Source organism: Notothenia rossii (assembly GCF_949606895.1).
Source record: "Notothenia rossii genome assembly, chromosome: 8".
Lineage (NCBI taxonomy): Eukaryota > Metazoa > Chordata > Actinopteri > Perciformes > Nototheniidae > Notothenia > Notothenia rossii.
Window position 1 is genome coordinate 48,637,388 of NC_136906.1, and position 22,458 is coordinate 48,659,845.

At 41.2% G+C, this 22,458-nt stretch overlaps 1 protein-coding gene across 7 annotated transcripts in view; it reads left to right on the forward strand.

Moving 5' to 3' along the window:
* Positions 1 to 22,458, forward strand: part of epha7 (eph receptor A7) — an 86,929-nt gene that overhangs the window by 20,915 nt on the left and 43,556 nt on the right. For all 7 annotated transcript variants that reach the window (XM_079644998.1, XM_079645002.1, XM_079644999.1 and 4 more), the window contains exon 5: positions 8,003 to 8,338. In XM_079644998.1, coding sequence (XP_079501124.1) covers positions 8,003 to 8,338 — 336 coding nt within the window. The remainder of the gene's footprint in view (positions 1 to 8,002; positions 8,339 to 22,458) is intronic.

Sequence of the window (22,458 nt, forward strand, 5' to 3'; positions counted from 1 at the left end):
GGGGAAATCCGCATACATCCTGAGCAGTGGCGCTTTTTCCCTGAACACTCAAAGTAGGCCAAGCCAGAATGTGTGTGTGTGTGTGTGTGTGTGTGTGTGTGTGTGTGTGTGTGTGTGTGTGTGTGTGTGTGTGTGTGTGTGTGTGTGTGTGTGTGTGTGTGTGTGTGTGTGTGTGTGTGTGTGTGTGTGTGTGTGGAATGGTTTGGAGTTTGGATACAAAAATGTTCACAATATAAATATAAAAATATATATTCTATGCCCTTTATTTGTGTCTTTAAAGCTTGTGGAGCATCATCTCTGTCTCTGCCTGGGGAATATTTATCATCGTTTCTCATGTTCTTTTGCACTCAAAAATGATGTTTATGCTGGGTGGATGGTAATTATATAAATGAGCAGATATAGCCATTAACAACATATTTTAATTAAAACATTTGGTAAGTTAGAGCATGAAGAAAATGATCATACCATTAGAGGTTTTACTCTCATAACCAGCTTTGATTTACCAAAACAATTATCTATCATAATCATTCAAATATCAACCTTCTATTTTGCATTTTAGCTTATCAGTTGGCTTATTCTTTTTAGTTTCCAGCTACAGCAGGCTTGATCTACGCTCTCCAGAACAGTGACAGATTATTTTTCGTATATAATTTTTAAACTTTTCGTTTAAATGCTTAATAATAATAATAATAATAATGACAAATCAGAGTGATCTGCTAAAACCGTTTGCACGAAGTGGAGGGTGTGTAGTTCTCTGTAGCCCGTAGAAATGGGCGTCATCTCACTCTGATTGGCCCAGAGTGGAAACACATGGCGCTGCTCTCAGCTCTTGATTAGCAGCCAACAGGTGATCTGAATAACCTTTAATCAACTCAACTATGACCACTAAAATGAGTTGGCAAAAAGAACATTAAAACAAGAACCAAAGAACAGTGACGGCTACGTGGCTAACAATAGAATGCTTCAGACAGATTGTGTATTGTTGTGTAACTGACACTATTTAGTATTTCATTATAATTTCAATAGTTTTATGTCCAAAGTAAAAGAAGTAAACATTGTGCACCGCAGCAGGAGAACATGATGGCTGCTTGTAGTGAGAGAGTCAGGCCTTTAATGATGGTGTCTTTAAAGGGAAATCTAGTGTCATTATCAAAGAGCTGTCACTTGTGGCTGCAGCTGCTGCTGGGGAGTTATATCGAGTGGCTTTACATAAAGAGGCAATGCAGCAATTTGAACGTCTAATTGTTCAAAGGAGGTAGAAAATTGCCTGATTTGTAGGAATTTCAAATGTTTTGGTGAGTGAAGCCCAATTTGAACATGTTTAAGTTCTTTACAGAGTTCAGATTTGTCTGTTGAACTGTTTCCCATCAGCGTCTGACACAAACAAGGACATAACTCAGGCTAAGCTCATTTGAAGCTGGCCAATGACCACACACCTCCGAGTCTGTGTAGAAGAGAGACAGCCGCACAGATCTGCTCTGAGAGACAGGTCCATTACTCACTGCTCCAACCATCCCCATCGGATGTTAACGCTTCACTCCAACATCTCCTGCTTACCAAGGACTCATGTGCAGCGTGAGGAGAACAGGAGAAAGTGTCCACTTGTTCGCAGTGTCCTCTGGCTGTTGCCCTCTGGGTAATCACCTTGGCCAAGTAGCGCAGTAATTACTGAAGTTGCCTAATGCACACTTTCCATTATTCATTTTCATTAACTTCGGGTCCACACTTGATGACCCCATACCATTATATGTAAATATGTATTTTTGACTTCTTATATGAATAGCTTCGCCCTCCTCTTCATTCACCCGGCGCAATTTTTGCACGGCTTTCTGTACGTGCATTTCTTCATTCATCGGCGGATTAAGTCGCTGTGACCAATAGACACTGTGATCTCCTTTTTCAGGCCTTATCCAGACCAGGAGTGAATAGTAATTGAAAATGAATTTGCACTGCCTGAACAAATAGCTTGATTGACAGATCTTTTTAAATAGGGGTTTCTAAAGCTACCATGTTAAGGCCTTAGCAAAACAGTGAGCTGGATCTCTGGCACATAGCGATTAAGAATGTGTCTATGAGGATTTGAGAGGAAATGAGAAGAAGATGTGATGTAGGGACACGAAAATCTAAATCCACGCTGAATAAAGATGAGGAGAGAAGTTCCAAAAACATACATATATATAGTTTGAGGTATGTGTTGAGAGGGGAGGAACAAATGCTTTTGTTTTTGGAACGTTTGTCCATGCTATTCATATGCAAAGTTGAGAAAATGAGACATATGGGTGCAGCCATGGGGAGGCATTTTCTGGAGGCATACACAGACACGAGTGTTTGACAGGTTGGGGGGGGGCATCAATCATGCAACAGCTGTGAGCAGTGCTGGGCAGAGGTGGGGGCTGGAAAGGGCAGTTCTGAGAAGACTCCTCCTCAAACCCCCCCGTGCCCCTTAAAAATGTGCCAGCTCAACAACTTGATGTCCATCAGAGGGTCCCCCAGGCCTCAAGTTGCTGGGGTCTGTGAAAGGGCTGCAGAATGTCGGGTTGTGTTGCAACCAGATATCAGAAACACGTTGACTGTATTAGGTTAGAAGAAAGCAATAATATTCTGTTGAACAAAATAATAGGTTGAACTTAATATGATTGCTTTTAACTAACCTAATACAGTTATGTGAAATCTGCTGACATAATACATTTAATTAAAGTCCATGTTTAAGATTTGACAGTGGAGTCTTAAACTCCCAGATTTACCTCAATAGGAATGTAAATTTAATAATTGAATGTCCTCATTCTATACTTCTATTGTTCTTTTTTGTATTTAATACTGGAAAAATAATGTCTTACAACACTTATTGAAAGGCTTGGCCAAGGAAAACAGTCGATTTCATTTCAAAACAGAGCACAGAGGAGTGTTCCCGCTGTAGGCCTCAGTCTGTCTGCACAACTGATCCTGAGTCTGAGCGTGGGCATGTTGCCTCTGGTCAAAACCTAGCTAGCCAACAAAACATTAGCATGGACGCCACAGCTCTTCCTGTCTGCCATGGTGTGTAAGTCCACCTTAAATGGTTAGTAACATCAAAAAGGACATTCTGATATCACAATATGTGATATTTGATAGTTTGAATATATATGATATATGTACTTATAGATAGGAATTAGCTTTATAGATTGCTTGCTATTTCTGCACACAGCTGATTTATCTGACCAGATATTCCATCCATTCATTATCTATATGCAAGTTTCTTAAGGGGGTGGGGTGGGGGGCTACATGTATACATAGACCATAGAAATTATAACTAAAACTACAGAAAAAATAACCAAATTGGAATTAAGCATATTTTTAAAAGATAATGCTTGGAAAGAGCTCAACATATCTTGAATACCAGACTATAGTTTACTTGGATGTTATAATTGGAAATGATAACATGTCCCAGCACTTATCAATGCAGTTGGGGTAACACACATTTTACTTTTCTTTTTCCACACAGTCTAAGTGATGCTTTCCTGTAATTGTAATTCATGTCCACGTGCCATTGTGCTCTGCAGAGGCCAACATGGGCCTTTAGCTGGCAGAACACATTTTTTGCTCGAAGCAAATCCATGATTGAATTCAGTGTGGAGCTGAAGTAGTATTGAGAATGTGTTTATTACAACAGCAGCCAGGGGCCCTTCAGATAAAGAAAATATTCTTCCACCTCTTCTTCCCTTCTGCTCCCCTCACACTGGAGCCACATCATTAAAGGCGGGGTCACGGGGTCACAACACACATTTGTAGAGCCAGGATTACCTCATGGGCGATTTGAATACCACTCACCCCTGCACCCCCCTCCCAACTGCTCCCTAATTAGAGCCCAGCCAGCTAATAGGCTGTGGAGGGGTGAGGCGGCCTGGAGCACTGAAGGCCGATAAGCGCCGGATTCTTCTCTCCTAAGCTCGGATTTACTCAGGTCTCACAACTCCGCATAGTGTGGAGATGGGCTTTGAAACATGACCTAGAAACAATCCGCTACTAAACTATGTTTTTTTTAAAAGTAATTTTATTGCTTTCAACTAACGTAATAGAGCTATGTGAAATATGTTGACATAAAACAAGTAATTAAAATCTACGTTTCAGTTTTTTCAGTGTTCACACAGTTGATTAAGCTGGAAATCTAAACTGTGCCTACATTTATTCTATATCAAAGCACAAACACACACTCACCAATGCATCGGAGGGAAGCTAGCAAGTGATAGAGACATTTCAGGCTGTGGGGGCTCTGGCAGGCTAATCCGTGAAATGAAACTTGACTGGGAGGAGGGGTGAGGGGAGAGAACACGACAAGATAAGACAGAGTGGGGCAGAGAGAGACAGGGAAAAGAAGAAGAAGAAGAAGAAGAAGAAGAAGAAGAAGAAGAAGAAGAAGAAGAAGAAGAAGAAGAAGAAGAAGAAGAAGAAGAAGAAGAAGAAGAAGAAGAGCGACAAGCCCCTGAGCTATAGGGACGAGCAGACAGACAGTCAGCCAGGGCTTAGGCTGCGGCGCAAATCTGTGAGTTTCATGTTCCTGATTCCAGACCCAACATATATGGAGAAACAGAGTGGGGCCAAGGACAAAAAAGAAGAAGTGTGATTCAAAAGAAATGCGAAGAATAGTCATTTCACCACGTCCGAAGGGAAAGTGAAGATACCTGAGTGGAACAGGCAGGAGAAATATGTCTGTAGACTTCTCTCTCTTGTACGTTAGAGGGTCATGTTTCTCTCTTCAGTGATCGTGATCGTGTCTTAGTATTTGTCCCTGTTGATGTTACAGCTGTAGCTACTGTGACAATAAAGTACACTGACACACTGAAACATTGACTTCAATTAAATATATTTTGTCAACACATTTCACATCAATGTATTAGGTTAGTTGAAAGCAATAATATGAAGTTGAACCTAATATTTTGTATTGAAACTAAAAGTCATTGCCTTCAATGAACCTAATACAGATGTGACATGTTGACATTTTCATTTCATTCAAGTCAATGGTTCAGTGTTTTCAGTGTATGATCATATCATATTGTATTTTCTCCATATACCACCACACATGATTATGGTTACAGCTGCGATGTAGAGGTAGTTTCTTGCTATGCGAGAATACACAACTTGTGGAAACCAACACATGAAAGAGAGCTACAGTACAGTCCATCCCTTGTTTGACTGTTTCTATACACCGATTGAATGTATATGTATAGATGTGTATGCATGGTCACATGTATGTGTGTATGTGTATTGAATGTATATATATGTATGTTGATAGGTATGTACATGTGTAGACATTTGCTTTTTCAAACAACCCCTGTGTACTTTTTCGTTTTTATTTTACTTTGACTAATTTTGTTTGTTATTTCATTTGTCACTTTCGGGTCTCTAAAAATATATGATTTGAAAAACTGCACTTGCACTATAATGTGACCCCAAATAAATAAAGAATAAAAAGAGCTACAGTTATTAGGTGATCTGACAAGCATTCAGTTTGAAGGAGTCCTTTAGTGTAAGAATATAAAAACTTTCAGTGTATCAGATAAACAACAAAAACTAGTCACACAGATCCAGGGTCAGTGAGTGTAATCACATTTCCTTTCACCTCTTGTTGCCAAAGTATCGCTGTTCTGATCTGGAGCACCTGGGACCCTTAGGAGAGCGGCACGAGCAAAGTGAGATGTTATCATCGCTTATACCGTGGGCCGTGGAGATGCTATAATAAAAGCCCCTCAGAATCAGACCGGGAACTGTGTGTGTGTTTGTGCGTGGGTGTCCAAGTGTGTATCTGTGGAGGAAGGGGGCGCACCTTCCTCTTTGTCTGAGGATGACTGAGAGTCAGTGCCAGGCAGGAGTGTTGCTCAGCAGTCAGTCCTCTCCACTTCACCTGCCACAGGTGGCTCTTTCATCTCCCCGTCCACACTCGGGCTCTTATCTGCCCCGGAATCATGACTATGGATGTCTCTGTTGAGCCTCAGTTCTAATGGGTGGAACAGGGAGAAACAAGTGCTGTATTAATGAGCGCACATATTGTGGTAGCAGTTTGGGCTCTATGCATATGCATGACCTATTTTGTGAGTTAATGTGACACATGTAATGAGTTGAGAGGCCCTCCCCAAGATTCCCTCAAAGAATATATCCTGAACCGTTTGCACTGAAGCAACTGAAACGGTGACTTTGATTTAATGTATTATGTCAACAGATTTCACATAACTGTATCAGGTTAGTGCAAATAAATAATATTACCTTTAAACAAAAAATATTAGGTTGAACTTAACATTATTGCTTTCAACTAACCTAATACAGTGATGTGAAAGTTAGGTCAACGTTTCCCTTTTTTCAGTGCCTGAAAACAAAATGAGGATGTTCCTAAAACATTCATAAACAAAGAACACAAGTCATATAATCTTTACTGCGTGAGGGGGAGTTTATTTATATCAGCATCTGGGCCATAAAAGGCAACCGCCTGGAATTTGAAAGATGAAAGCAGCAATTAGTAATTCATTGTTTTACGAGATGAGCTCATGGCTGCTCTCAGGCTCCGTGGTCCTGTGCACACTGAAGCATGGAGCTGCTGGTTATTGTATGTCAAGTGAAGCTGAATATGGCAGTTACAGCACGGCGATAATCCACGTTTAAATCTCCTTCATAAATTCTGTGGGCAAGTCAGGATTTGAGTCTTTTTTTGGAGGACATTAACTTTAAGTATCCTGCTGTCTGCATGATTTACCTCTCTAAGGCAACCCGGTGAAGCCACTGTTTCCAGCGGGGAGTGTTGAATGTTTCTAGGAACAGGAAACGTAGAGGGCTTCTGATTCCCTCTGTAACCAGGTCTCAATCATTTTCATAGCAGCTGCAGATTTTATGCTGTTAACAATCGTTACGTAAACACAGCCCTTGGTCCATCTGGATGAATCAGCAGCTACGTATATGTACATGCACGAGGACACTGTAAAAGAAGGTCCTGCTGCAGCTCTGTGGGTCAGTTTAAGTGTTTTGGTTTTACGATGAGCAACTTTCACTGTTCCCCCCGTCCTCATATCCAGCAGCACCGGGCCGCCTTTAAACTGTCTGTACTCCCCCTGCCCGGCACCAAACAGCAGACACACACTGTTAGAAAGACCTGGGTAACATAGTGGAACAGTTAGCATCTCACAGGGCCAAAACAGACCATTCACCAGCACAGTGAATATACTGTACATATATTTACCAGGTGGGACATTTTTATTGATTTATTGCCATATCTGTTCTGTGTGTGCTGGATGTGTAAACGGGGAGCAGTTTGCCCTCAAGTGATTACGGGAACAGAAGATTTGGCGTTCTTTAATTTGGTTGATTTGAACGTAGAAGAATTTTAGAACTTTAAGATCAGTTAATAACTTTTCATTTAGAAGGACTCGCAAGTAGATCGTTGTTTCTAAGTTAAGAAGCTTCTGGTGTGACTTCCATTGTGTCACACTGCCTGTTATAACACGTTGAGTCAGTATCATGCTCATTCATCATTTCAATCCATGATTAAAGTGTTTTAAAACAGGAAATTCAATGAGAGATAACAATAAGCTAACCATTGTTTTTAAGTGTCATAGTTAAGCTAACAATCAGTTGGACATTAAGACTTATGACAAAAGAGACTAAATGTTTTTGTTTGTGACAACAAGACAATTATTTGGGCCTCACTTTAAGCTGGAGAACTCCTTACACTTTCCAATCTGGTGATCAATGTCATTAAAGCTCTGGGCCCCGCTCTCTGATTCTCTGCCTCCTCCCGCTGACCTTGGTGCTGCCAGAGCTGACTTTGTCAGTGCACCTGTACTTTTTATGCTTCTCTGGATCTGAGTCTTATTCTAATTGAGTGTCAGTGTGTGGCTGCGGGGCGGGAGCTGGCATGTCCTGGATTGTGTTTTTCTCTCTCAGAGAACAGTGGAAGCACAGATTCAGTCAATGCACACTCTTGGCTTCTCCTGGCACTCAGTTGTATAACTTTAGCTTCCTCTGTGTCCACCTCTGACAGGACCTCCCTCGGCGCCTCAGAACCTGGTCTACAACATCAACCAGACCTCCGTCAGCCTGGAGTGGAGCCCCCCAGCTGACACCGGGGGCCGCAACGACGTGACATACCGGGTGATCTGCCGGCGCTGCAGCTGGGAGCCGGAGGAGTGCGTCCAGTGTGGGCCCAACGTGGGCTTCTCCCCTGCGCAGGCCGGATTAGTGGAGTCCTACGTGAGCATCATGGACCTGCTCGCCCACGCCAACTACACCTTCGAGGTAGAGGCTGTCAACGGGGTGTCAGAGCTGAGCCGCACGCAGAGGCTGTTCGCCGCCGTCAGCATCGCAACCGGCCAAGCAGGTAAGAACTCTAACATCCGACTCATCAGCACAGTGTCTGTCTGTCTGCTCCCTACACACAGAGGAGTCAAAGTGACCTGGGGCCTCATGTATAACGCCGTGCGTAGGATTCACGTGGGAAGGTTGCTTACGTAGTAGAAATCCAAAAAATAGGTATAGATATTTTCCGACATTTTCCGATTCACCAAACATTGCGTACCGGCGAGGAAAGTGTGTACGGCACTTCCTACGCCGGTTTCCCTTTATAAATCACAATCGACTCGAAATGCGGACCAGCTTTTGCGGGCTTCACGTAACGCCCATATTTGCCTATAAATAGTCAAAGAAACGCCGTTTCATTCATTCATTTTGACTGACTGCATGGAGAAGATCGCAGGAAATGACGACAGAACAGCTAAAAAAAACATCTCACACCGTGTCAGATTTTGTTTATTTTGGGGAGGTCGAGATAAATTATTGTTTGGTGGATGCAGTTTGAACCAGAGTAGCAGCATGGAGGTCGGATCGTCACCAAAATAAATAAATAAGTGGTCCGAAAAAGGTTAATGACAACAAAAATACACATAGCCTTCCTCAGGCAGTGTGTTTGTACAGGGGACAGGAGACCCCCCATTGATGAGAAACTTTAATAAATGATGGGGGAATCCCTCCGGAGTGGAGTCATGACGACTGGATCTGAATTATGTTTTTGTATTTGGTGGTTTGTGTCCCAGCTATCGATCAGCTGTGCGCAGCGCCTCCACTGCAGCAACTTTATATCCACCAGTTAAAGGAAATACAACTAATGTGTTGTGTTATATTAGCTGTACAATTTACCACTATGGTGCTCTTAGTTTCCATACCTCCTGTGTTTTACGAGCGACTTGTCAAGTCTTAGCAAACGGCATAAAACACGATTAAACATGTATCAAACATATATAAAACCATGCTCGTATCTACAACCTATAGAAATGCAAAACGGCGTCATTTTAGACGTAATTCTGTCCTCCTGCTTACCGCATCATTTATGAGAAAACATTTCATAACATTAACACAACATATTCGAGGTGGTTTTAAAAAAACATATCCGTATTTATTTATTTCTTAAGTTATGTTTTTGTTTACACTGAGGAGTCTCAAACAGGCGTTTGTTAAATCATTTTAAGATTGGCTTTAATCAATTTTTGAACAATGAATTCTTCATATATGATAAATAAATGAGAGGTAACATTTTATTTATGGTATTATTTCCACATATTTCTCTCCATTCTTCCTTCTGCCAACGGTGTCGCAGTTTCTCGTCTCTCCTGTTGTTGTGCTTAGTGCGTACGCATGGGTTAGAGTTTGCATGGAGGACCGCACGTTTTCCCGTCAAGTTAGTATTTTATAAATCGCAAACATTGAGTAGAAACTGGCGTACGCCATTTTTTGAGCGTATATCCCTTTATAAATGAGGCCCCTGAGGTGGAAAATAACTAAGTATGTTTACTCAGTACTGCACTTTACTAGAGTACTTCCATTTAATGCTACTTTATACTTCTACTCCACTACATTTAAAAGGTATATACTTTTATTTTACTCCACTACAATTATTTAACAGCTTTAGCTACTTTTAACACAATCCTTCCCTAAACATTTAACTAGTGGATACTTTACAAAAAGTCAATCAGAGCTTTGTTTGTCTACAACAGTCAAATGCAAACGACGGTAATGATTCCTCATTAGCATTGATGACCATAGTCTGATCAAATCCATAATACGTATATACCCAGTATGCGTTACCCGGATTCATTGAATGTGTGTATCAGCACTACAGTGGCCAATATTATTAGCTTAGCGATGAACCCCCAGTGGTACGTAAAGAGCTCACTCTCTGGGGAATGGACTGTCATTCAAATGCTGTATTTTCCAGTGACAAAGTCTAAAGCCCTTTTTTATTCATTATTTTTATGGATCCACCAAACAAGATTCCTCTTTCATGCTTGAGCATCCATGAAACACAGTTGGGCCAAAAGAGTGTTCTGACTGGGGTGATTAAAAAATACTGCATAAAGAGCAGGGGAGCTTCAGCTGGATGTAGAACCATGTGTCAGCCAATCATGTCCTGCCACATCATCGGTTCTTTACATAATGTCACCACCTTAATGTAATGTAAAGCCAGAGGTGGGAGAAGTACTCAGAACTTGTACTTAAGTTAAAATAGAAGTACCAGAGTTTAGGAATACTTTTAAGTGAAAGTCCGGAATTGAAAAAGGTCACTCAAGTAAACTTAGAAAATCATTAGCATCAACATCTATTAAAGTAGTCATTGTGCAGATTGGTCCATTTCAGAATAATATATCTGATGTGTTTTATAATGATTGATCATGAAAGTGTTCTCAAAGCTGGTAAAGGTGCAGCTAGTTTGAATGACTTTGTATACTGCAGGGTAGCTTGTGGATTTACTCCAGGTGGAACTAAAGTCTGATTTAACATCATTCATCCACATCTGTGAAGTAACTAAAGGTATTAAATACATGTAGTGGAGGACAAGTACACCATTTACCTCTGAACTGGAGTGGAGTAGAAGTACATAGTAGCAAACATGGAAATACTCAAGTGAAGTACACGTACCTCAAAGTTGTACTTAAGGACAGTATTTGAGTAAATGTCCCACCCATGTGTAAAGCTGCTCAGCTTCCACTAGCTAAAGCACAGTAAATATCTCTGTGTTCTCGATGTGTGTATCTGTGATAGAGACAGGAAGAATCTTCTGTGTGTGTGTGTGTGTGTGTGTGTGTGTGTGTGTGTGTGTGTGTGTGTGTGTGTGTGTGTGTGTGTGTGTGTGTGTGTGTGTGTGTGTGTGTGTGTGTGTGTGTGTGTGTGTGTGTGTGTGTGTGTGTGTGTGTGTGTGTGTGTGTGTGTGTGTGTGCTGCAGCGTTTGGGTTGATGTTTTTCTCCACGCTCGGCTCGTGACAGAGAGGTGCGCTGGAATGTGCCAGAGGGTCGCCTGGCCAAGGACAATCGGATGGCAGGAAGTGGATAACCTGCAGGAAAAAAGCCAGAGGAAAAAAACAATTAAAAGCTGCTCTTGAAGAGTCACTCCTAATTACACGTGTCATGTTGACAACAGTCAATTACGCAGTTAACCCGGCAGAATATTATACATTAGATACTGTGAAAGAGAGTTGTGCTTGGCCAAGATGGTGTCATGTTTATTATTTTGAGTAAGTGCTGTCACTCTCATCAGTGTAACAGCCAGCATGGGTCAGGTTGCTGGTTATTTTGTTGATCGATTGCATTCAAGTTTTCAGATCTTATATTTTTTCAGTCAATCGACATCTACATTCTCACTATTGAGACCATGATACAAAACCAAATACTCATTTGAAAACCAGACTGATCATATTCCTTCTGGATTAGCAGCTCTTTAAAGCAAGGAGGCCCAGTCCATCTGTTCAGTGGTAGGACAGCTCAGGGAGAGATTTACCTTCAGAGATACATGGAAATACACGCAATAAATGTTGGTGTAAATTAGAAAGATAATTCATTTATCAAAATCATTTTCTCTGTATAATCTCATCTCTAGTGCCAGTTAATGACCAGCGTTGATCTTGATGGTCATGTGATGGCTTCCTGTTGATTCCCTTCTCAGCAGCTCCCCTCGCTGAGTCCAGCCCTCTCTGGGCTTGAGCTTTATGTAATTGGAACGTCGGAGCTTCCTAAAAAACAATCGGCCCTCCCTGAACGAGCGTGCAGGACCACTCATTAGAGAATGGCTGCATTATTAAAGCTTTTATGGCTTATCATTCAGAATTGATTAACCTTTGCATGGCGAGAAGCTGGATCCTATAGCACCGAGAGAACCTTAAAAAGAGAAGCCTTTCCTCCGTGCTTCCCTACCTCCTCCTCATGCATGATAATCAGCAGGAACATAGTCTCGCAGCCTGGGACTGGGGGAATGAACATGCAGTGTGTGAATGCAGATGGTGATCCATCTGATGAGGAATTCACACCTCTCCTAATTACAACAGAGGAAAGGTCTGGAGCTGCACAAGGTGCTGAGTGCTTATTGTTCCCAGAAACCTAATTACCTCTCAGCTCCTTCTTAAATGAGTTTAAGTAGAGGCTGCGAGTTCATAAGCCTGATTTCTGCAGCTGTCCTTGCAGCGCTTGAATAGAAATTGGTCATGTTGAGAATTTTTGCCGTCTTCACCCTCGATGTATGCTGGAAGTTAAGAGTGTGTTTCAATCAGCACTCTATTGTGAGTCGGCAGCGCCACGGAGCCCCCTCAGAGGCCCTCCATGCCTGAGCGTTCCTCAAGCATACTTGTAAACAAGGCCTTTTGTTCTTCCTGCACATTTGTGAGTGGGCACTGCTCATAGAATAACCATTAATATTTATTCAAGCGGATGCTCACATCTCTGTGCCAGAAAAATCACTGTGGAGAAGGTGCAAACATAGGATGTGAAATTGGTTATGGGAAAGATGAAAGGACCTGTGTGTGTGTGTGTGTGTGTGTGTATGTGTGTATGTGTTTTGTGTGTGTGTGTACATACTGCATGAACATGCTCAGCTTGGGACCAGTGCAATGGGGTTTAGGTGCGATCAGAAAGAGCTATGAACAATATAATGAGAGAAAGGAAGAGCCTGTGGAAATAGATTTTAATTGGGAATGCTCCATCCAGCAGCACGCAGCCTGTTACACTGCGATAGCAACTTTTACAATAGTCAGAGCAGAACACAGTGGGTGTGGCTTAGCAATGCATTATTTAGACTATGGTGATTTTGTCTAGAGATTTCACAGAACGCTGTGGTCGTCCAGGAATATTTTTGGCTACATTTTTTGTGCAACACCGTGTGATATAAGATGATGTTGTAATCTCCCTCAAGTTCAAACCTAATCGCACATTCAAAGAGAATTTCCCCATCCAATCCCTCAATGCGAAAGGAAAAAAAAGCATCGAGGCACACAAGAATGTAAGCTAAGCATTTGACTTTGATCTGAATATCCCCCTTGCCGTTGCTTTGCGTGAGAAGCAGATATTCCGTTTTGTTTGGCTGCCACTGTTCTGCAGCATGTTTGCTTCTGGACTTCAGAGAAGGAGACGGCAGAGTTTCTTGCCCGATTCGATAATTACTTACCTAGAGCCACGATCATTCAAATAATAAATGCTCATGGGAGTAAATTGATACCCCAGGTCCACAGTGGTAATCTATACGGCCACTTTATTGACACTTTATCATCACTAAATGGATATTGTTCAGTGCGTTTGTGAAAGTAACACTTGGGGAACAATAGGGCCATTGATGTATTCCTCTTTGTGTTCTAATCTGCCATGGTGGCCTTAAACAGAAGGATTGATTGATTCGGAGCGGTCCCCGCTGACCACTGCCAGCCAGTGTAATTTTTTAGTTAAGCGGATCCTCCTTTGTAGCATTTGTCCCCGGTTTTACGTTACCTGGGAGCCCATTCTTTTCACCCCCCACCCTCCACTGCTCCACATGCTTGCAGTAATTTGATGAGAGCTGGGCAAAGCAGTACGATTCAACAGCTGCAATAAAACCGTGGTGATCTCAGAGCAGCAGCTCGGAGCACTTAACCTGTAGCTTTTCTGTAAATGCCTCCTGATTTGTCTGTCACCCAATCCGTCAGCAATGAATAATTTTCATGGAAGGTGCACTTTAATTACTTTCCCATTTAAATGGCATTATCGTGGCCTATCTAGGTAATTAATCTCACCAAGTATCCTGTTTCAGCCTTTTATTGCTGGCAGACGAGCTCCCTAAATCCCCCTGAATCTGCTGTGCTTGAATGGGCCCCCCCTCGTAGAAGCTGGTGTTGCCTCTTTCCGCTTCACTTGGTCCCTATGGCAGCCAATGGACAGTCCTTTCTCTGTGTGCAGCAGCCTGTCAGAGCAGCGGGCTGTTTCACTGCTCTGGAAAGGACACATCCGTGCAGGACCGAGTCAGAACTAAGCCTCACTGGAGCGGGGGTGGCAGATAGCTGAGATTTTGTGTTGAGATCAACCTGATTTTCTTCTTGTCAATGAATTGTTGGAAAATATTCAAACCAAAACAGTGTGTTCAGCTAAGCAGTTTTCTAAGCCTGATATATTTTGTTTTTCTGTGCCATCGTTAATAATCTGCCCTGCCTCACACTTCAATACCATGAACTCAAACACTGTAGTCTATTCAGACTAAATCCCATACACATTATTCAGCTGCTGTTAATACAAAGATACATGTGCAAAACTGAAACCTAGCAAAAGAGGTAAGAGTTAAGGAAGTCAGAAAGTGTTAAGAGACAGATAATGGGAATTGTTGACATAGGCACCTTAATTGTGCGATTTTACTTATTTCACAAACCCTCTGAGATTGAATCGACTCCCTAGTGTAATTCTAATCATTATCATTATGATCAATACCCTTCATTATCAGGAACTCTTGTTTTTAAGTTGGAGTTTTGGCCTTCAGTTGTAAAAAGCCAAGTTTTGAGTGTATGGTCAAACTCTGGCTGCGACTAAGACTCTGATCCAGGATCAGAGTTCATTCTTATGTCAAGATATGTCGAAACCCTCAAATTATACATTTGGTATCCCATACGTTTCCAATGTAGTATAAATAGAACCACACATTTTAAGTGTAGGATAAGGCAAATCCTTTCAAATTCAAATAAACAACCTGCCGTATAAATCTCTTTTCACATATCAGCAATATATCTTATAATACTTTAGAGGCTTCTTGTGGAGGGATCAGTGGAGAAGTTGATGTTCACAGCATGCAACATGTAACTGTAAAGTTAAGATGGGTCTTAAGATTGGAAACATACATTTAAAAACATATACAGTATGTAACTCTTTTTTCCTTTACAGTTAAAAAGCAGGTTATTCCACTGACTGGGAACAAAATGATTATAAATAATTGAAATATAATTAAATAGGAGAGAAAATGTTTAATAAGTGCCTCGATGGATATACTTCTAAAAGTAGTGTTTTTTTGTATTATATTGCAACTCAGTAACTCTTTATTTATCTGTCACGGCCCGTCCACACGGCGGCGTGCGTTGAAGCTTCAACATTACATTACATTACATTGCATTTAGCTGACGCTTTTATCCAAAGCAAGTACATTCGACCAGGAAGATACAACCTTGAAGAAAACAGAATCATATAAGTACATCAGGTTTCATAGAGCTAAAACATTTCAAGTGCTACTCAACTGGCTTTAGATAAGCCAGTCCTTCAACGCTTCTGCCCATCACTTTGAATGGGGTGACGTCACGCGTTGCCGAACTGCATTGTGGTTCCGTCGCTTCGCTTTGCTCGCGTTGCTCCTTTCAAAAGTTGAGCAATGTTCTACTTTTGAAGCTTCAGCGGAAGCGTCAGCCCATAACCGCGGGAAGTCATTTTTCTCAGGGGGTGCTGCCAAAAGTGGGGAGGGGGGCCGCTTAAAAAATAAAAGAAAAAAAATGTGGTGCAGGGCCGGCCCGGCTGTCAGCGATATGAGCCGCATAAATTGTTTGTTAAAGGAGAGACACGGCAGGCAAAAACATCGTTTTTCATGCACTGGTACATTTTGAGATTTTGTGCTATTTTGATTCCATAATATGTTTTCTTTCAGGCTTTTGGAAGGAAAACGTACGAAATACATATTTAAGTGTTTATTTTACTATAGTTTGTCTATTTGCGTCTGTATATTTCTCCTAAATTCACCAACAGTTAGTATTCTAACGTAACATAAAGTACCGCGACCACTGTTTGCACCATGTCATCAGAGATAATCGTTGGAAAGCTCCGTCTCTCCTGCACAATCTCATCGGATCCAAATATGGTCATTTCCTTTGTAAGGAGCAACCAATCGTGAAAGTACAAAGGGGTCTAGAAACCAAGAAACGAAATCTCATTGGCTGGTGTCAACTTCTGACAAAGTGATTCGTTCAGATACGTCACGTGGTGTGCTAAAACACTTCCTGGTTAGCTTTCCGCTAGAAATGTAAATCTTAAAAGGGCAAAAGAACGGCGAAAAAAACGTTCACAGAGAAGACAACAACAATTGTCACTTGCACGAAGCAAGGTTATACAAAAAACAAATGACCCCGAACATGAAATACCTTCATGGAGCTGTCATCCAAAGAACAGGAGGGTTTAGCTAGCGCCACACTGCAATCTTTAAGGTCGTTTTCTCAAAAGGAGTTTTTTCTCCTGCTCTGAGTCCGAAATGTCCAGTTCAGTTGCACTTACATACACCAAACCTTCCAGTTATATTCCTATCAATATTATGAAGGCTTTTACTGAAGGGTTTGATCATATGTCATTCATAGCCTGAATTATATAAGATGTTATACCTAAAAACATGGCGAAAATGTATATTTTTTGGGCTGTTGACAGTATTTTCTGATTTATGGAGTGTTAAAAAGAGATATCCAAAATCCCTTCTGTAAAAGCTTTAGATGCTAATATGACTACAAAATGAAACAATAATTTTGAACCTGGCTTTATCCAGATATGCGCATATTTAATGAGATAATGGCTAATTTGCATATTCAGAAAACTTGTAATACAAGAAACAATTGCCTTATTGTAGGTAATTAACTGGATAAATGTCTAGCTGATATCTTTAATTAAAAAAAAGTACCCTATTCACCTTGGGTGTCTCGCCTTAACTGTTAGGCTTAATAAACCATTATAGACCTACATCACTTAGCAACAGTTGCACATGCCCACATGCTAACTATGGGTCTTACAAACCTAAATAACATTACAAATAGTCAGAAAATATTATTTACAATTTTAATAAAACTATGAATTCAATTTTAACTGATTGACAAGGCAAAACACTGCACAGCGGCAGCAGCATTAAAGGAAATCATTGTCCAAAAATGTTACAATGAACATGCATCAAAATCAGATGTGTCAGTCTCTTCTGTGTCATATTACTCTAGTTGTAGAGGTGGTGGGCTGAGGAGTAGCTGGTGGTCCACTCTTTTTATTGGGTTGTTTGTTGGAGAAAAAAATCCAAAATCATTTTTTGCGCCATTCTAGAAAGTTGTCACTCTGCATGTGTGTGTCGCGTCAATTACGTCACTCTCCCACGACCTACGACCTAGATGACTCGGATTTTATTTATTTGGAAAATAAATTCAATACAAATATATACTATGACTATTATATGCTACTGTATACAGCTAATTTTATTTTAAGTACAATCATAACTATTTTATGTTGTTCATAATCATTGCCCGATCATTTTTATTTAGGTGGTCACTCAGTTTTTTAAATGTACACCACTCGCCAACAGGGGGTGCTGCAGCCCCCCCAGCACCCATACTTCCCGCGGCTATGCGTCAGCCAATCAAATCATATACCAGTGCAAGCTCTAGCCAATCCAACCACGTCCTTGTGTGTCCGGGGCGGGAGATTCATGTGATTGGTTGTTGGTCGAGTTTCAGACACGCCCGCCGGCAAGCTTCAACGTACTCTGCCGTGTGGACGCTGCGTTAATGTCCACAAACCCTCCGATCCTGTTTGTTTGTGTTTGAATGCTGGGTCCTTTATCTGGTACATTTGCAGAGCACAGTATTATTTGATTATGAAAGCTGTCAGAGTCGCAGCATGCTGGTGTGTTGGCCTCAGCACTGATTCACATTCAGCTTCATCCTATAGGCTGTTTTCCCCAGAGCAGACACAGACACAGCTTTAATTATTCAGACCTCTGCGAGGCGGCAGAAAGAGATTGAGGCAATGTTTTTATGTTTTTGTATTTGCAGTCAATCTGCTGTTTACCTTCCACAGAGCACCTCTCTCTCAGTCAGACCCTCACTTCTCTGGAATCACTTCTTTCTCTCTCTGACATCAGCCGCTCTTGTCAGACATTTGACAAGTCATTTATTTGCAGAAGTTGACCACGAAACAAGTTTTCTCAAGCCTTGTTGCACCTATCAACATTTTGGGAATATTAAATATGTTTGTGTGTTTTACGATATCTTTAACCTTTTGTAAACAAAGGATTTCTGTGCAGGCAAAACGCAGGAAGCTCAGGCACTGACATGCTTAGCCAGTTTTCGAGGTTTATATCAATGGGTTTCTGTTACACTCGTAAAGTTTCAAATTTTTGAGAGGGAAAACAAAGTCTGCACACTAGGTTATGCTCTCATTAACATATAGTATATTACCACCAAGTGATGTTTAGCATCAAGCTTAACACATATTTTCCACTGAAAAGTTGACTTTAATTAAATGTATTATGCCAAGAGATTTGACATAACTGTATTATGTTAGTTGAGTAATACTATGACGTTTAAATAGGATCAATTTTTTGATTGATCCTAAAACTAAAAATTTGTAACATAATACATTTAGATCAAAACATTTAGTTATGTCCATCCCTTAAGCCCCTGTCACACTGTGCCGAAATGTACACCCGATGGACACACACATTTTGAATTGTGAATTTTGCACGAAGATGGCCCCGAACCACACACGAAGGCAACATTTACATTACATTTAAGACATACAACTGCAAAAAAAGTAACACAAACAATTATGTTAAAGTACTATGATACTGTACTGATATTTTCCGACTTTGTTCTTTACTTTCTCCATCTTTATATGTAGAAGATATTACGTTTTCTCCGTCATGTTGTTTCCATAGCAACAACAACTTCCTGTCAACTTGCCTTCAAAATAATATATTATATCCTTTTCAGTTTCACAGAACACAAATTGGGTTATTTACATAATATGTTTACATGATTTTGTTCTGCAATTAAAAACCAGATGGACACACGATAAAGGAAATGTTCAAATTCGGCTCTGATCGTAGCAACATCGGGCCATTCGTGAGGACATCTTAAGCCTTCGTATGACCGCTGGTGGAGTTTCTCAGGCTCCGGCAGCAACTTCATGAGCATGGGCAAAATCTTTGGCATGCCAAAAAATTGCCGAAAGAACTTGCGAAGATTCAATTTCGTGTTGAATGTGGTGTCAATTTTGCCCTTCGTAAGGCCATCGTTAGGGCATCTTGTTATCATCAGTGCCATCGGGCATTCACCCCGATCAGAGTGAGGGTGAATGATAAAGTGATGATAAAGCATAACCGATGATAACACGAAGATGACACGATTTGACAAGATGCCCTCACGAGTGCCTTACGAAGTTGCCGCTCACAAAGTTGCTGCCCGAGCCTGAGAAACTCCACCGGCGGTCATACGATGGCTTAAGATGCTCTCACGAATGGCCCGATGTTGCTACGATCAGAGCCGAATTTGAACATTTCCTTTGTCGTGTGTCCATCGAGTGTCAATTCCTTGACAGTATGACAGGGGCTTTAGTATTAAGCATCTGGATGTGTGTTTTAATAAAAACAGAAAGAAATGTTAGCTAACCATGATATATGTGCAACACACACACACAGTGCTGTCTGAATGAGGGTATATTCCCCCTACATAAGTGTATGGAGTAGATGATTGGACGGTGTGAGCCATGCCACCACAGGCTGACACAGGAGCAGAGTATTCATTCAGTGAAATTACAGACCTGAGGGGTAGTTGATGAGAAATGTCACTGCAGACAAAAATAGAACCCTAATATATTCCGTCTCAGGTTTGTTGGACACTTATTAATGTCTCTCAGTGAGTGCCACTAATTAAGGTAGTCAGTCTGGTGGGCAGATGAAACGTGGGACAAATAAAGTGTGATCTGAGAGCAAAAGAGCTGCGATGAGATTATAAGTGACACATTTAGCATCGTTCTGAAACACTGGGAGTACGCAGGCTTCTTAAGTTGAGCAACAAAGTTCATATTGTAGACCAGCAATAGACAACGTCTTTCTATTCATCTTTAATGTTATAATTATTATGATATATATTTTTAAACTGAATCATGGTAGATACATTACACAATGTAATCAGAAAAAACGCAACAGAAAAACATTGGTGTAAAATAAAATTAACAAATGGGTTATCATTTTTGGAAATTAAGCAACCTAAATGCTTTTACATTCAATAGTTTATAAGCAATACACGTCATGTGTTTAACTCAGTACACTTGTTGCTCGGCTTCTTTTGAGTGCTATGACCTGTACCTTATGGTGGCTAATGTTAGCATTGTAAGCTAGCTTCATTACCAAACACAACCAGAAACAAATACACCAGAATCAGCAGTCAACATCCCTGTTTTCCTCCCTGAAAAGTTCTCCCTGAAAGTGAACTTCAGCGGCCATATGTAATGTCTCCCTGTGCGTTGAACGCTCTCCGGTCAGCGGAGGCAGCTCTGGCTCTGGAATGCAGCCGCTCTCGTTTGCTGCCCACGGTGGGTGACTGTACGGCCCCAGTAAACACCAAAATACTTTCTTTCCTTCCCTCTCTTCATCTGCCCACTCGCTTGCACTCCCTCAGCTCTATACATCCAATCAAACACACACACATATACACATGCACGCACACACAAGCACACTAGCATACCACACACACCCTGTCAGCATGCACCTGTGACTCCCAGCCTCTCTTCATATGCCACACATGTTCAGGAATGTCACGGCCCCGGCTGCAAATGGCTCCGGCACTTTGCAATAGAGCCATTTGAGTGTTTCATTTCCTGCCGAAGGAGTTAAAAGGTCTTCCAAGGGTAATAAAAGCAAAGCAAGGCTGCATGGCGTAGGTGCCCAATAGGAGTGAAATCCCCCTACTGGACAAAACACACACACATAAACACACACACAAAAGCAATCCACATTCGATATCTAAACTTTGATCGCTGTCTCCTGTAGGCGATGGTATTTTGTCTGCTGGTACTGTGGGATTGTTCTTAGGCCAGAGAATGTTAGCATGACTTTGAGAGAGCAGTTCATCAAAGCACACGCAGGGGGAAATAAATAACTGCCCCAGAGTTCATCAATCAACAACATGTAGATTTTGAGAAAGATGTTGCTGTATGAACAACATATACTTACATGAAAGGCAGCAAGCAGCACTGAGACTAGCAGCTAGCTGGTGAAGAAAGTGTTTTCTAAGGAGAACACAACACAGCTAAAAATGACGTTAACATTTTTTTTAAGATATCCAGAAACTTAAAAGCTGGAGCCATATGCTGATTTAGTTACTTGTCCAATTAATGTCCAATAGGGACAGTTTGCTAACCTTTTAGCCGTAAAACAACTTCATAAGGTAATACCATATCATATTGTTTGTTTATACATTGTTATTTGATGTATAGGTATTTTTTCTGCCGTTCGTTTCAGTTCAGCCTTAGTTGTGATATTCCTAAACAAATTTGCAGTTGACCAACACCAACATCTGATTGACACACATATTGATGCTGAGCTTTGGATGTCCCCATTCCCCCATGATAATCCAGCCTGGTTTGAGAAACGATTGGGAAAGATTGAAGAGTTGAAGTGGTGGGGCCCAATATGTTATCTGATGCAATATGTAGCATAGTTACCTATCACCAATGTGATTCATTGGAATATTGAACTTGGCTTTTGAAGGATACATTATTACAGATAAAACGCAAGAATGAGCATTAATGTGATTATATGTTTTATCCTGAGCGCAGTACATGTGATGAAGCATGTGATCACTTAAAAGCTGCTCTAAAGCTTTACTCCTTTAAGTGCTCTAAGTAGGAGTACATCGCTGCACTAAAGTGTCTTATTCTTCGTATTCTGTGCTCTTTATCTCAACACATTCATGAAGGCTAAGTGATTGCACCTTTGTGATTTATTTATAGTGTTGAACAATTTATTAATTTTGAATCTATGACTTAACCTGACCTGGATTTAGTTTGCCAGAAAGCATCCTCTTTCAAAGTGTTTTTCTCTTCCTTCCCAAGGTCTACGAATTTCTTCCCGGTTGTAGAACTGCAGAGCTCTGCGTTGCGTAACACACTTGTGCGCTGCTGTTGCGGGTGTTTGGGGATTTTTTGGGTCTGTGAGCATTACTCACTGGTGCTTTGTGAGATGAAAGGATCCAGGGAGATTGACAGCTCGGCTTTTTCCGTCTTTCATTGTCTCATCAGCATACTGTCTCCTGCAGTGAGGAAAACTAATTATGTCTTCAACCCCCTGCCTTACCCTCCTCCCCCTTTGTTCAGATCATCACACTTGGAAATCATAATGAGTTTATGCCAGACCACTTTGGCTTTAGAGAAAGGAGGAGAACA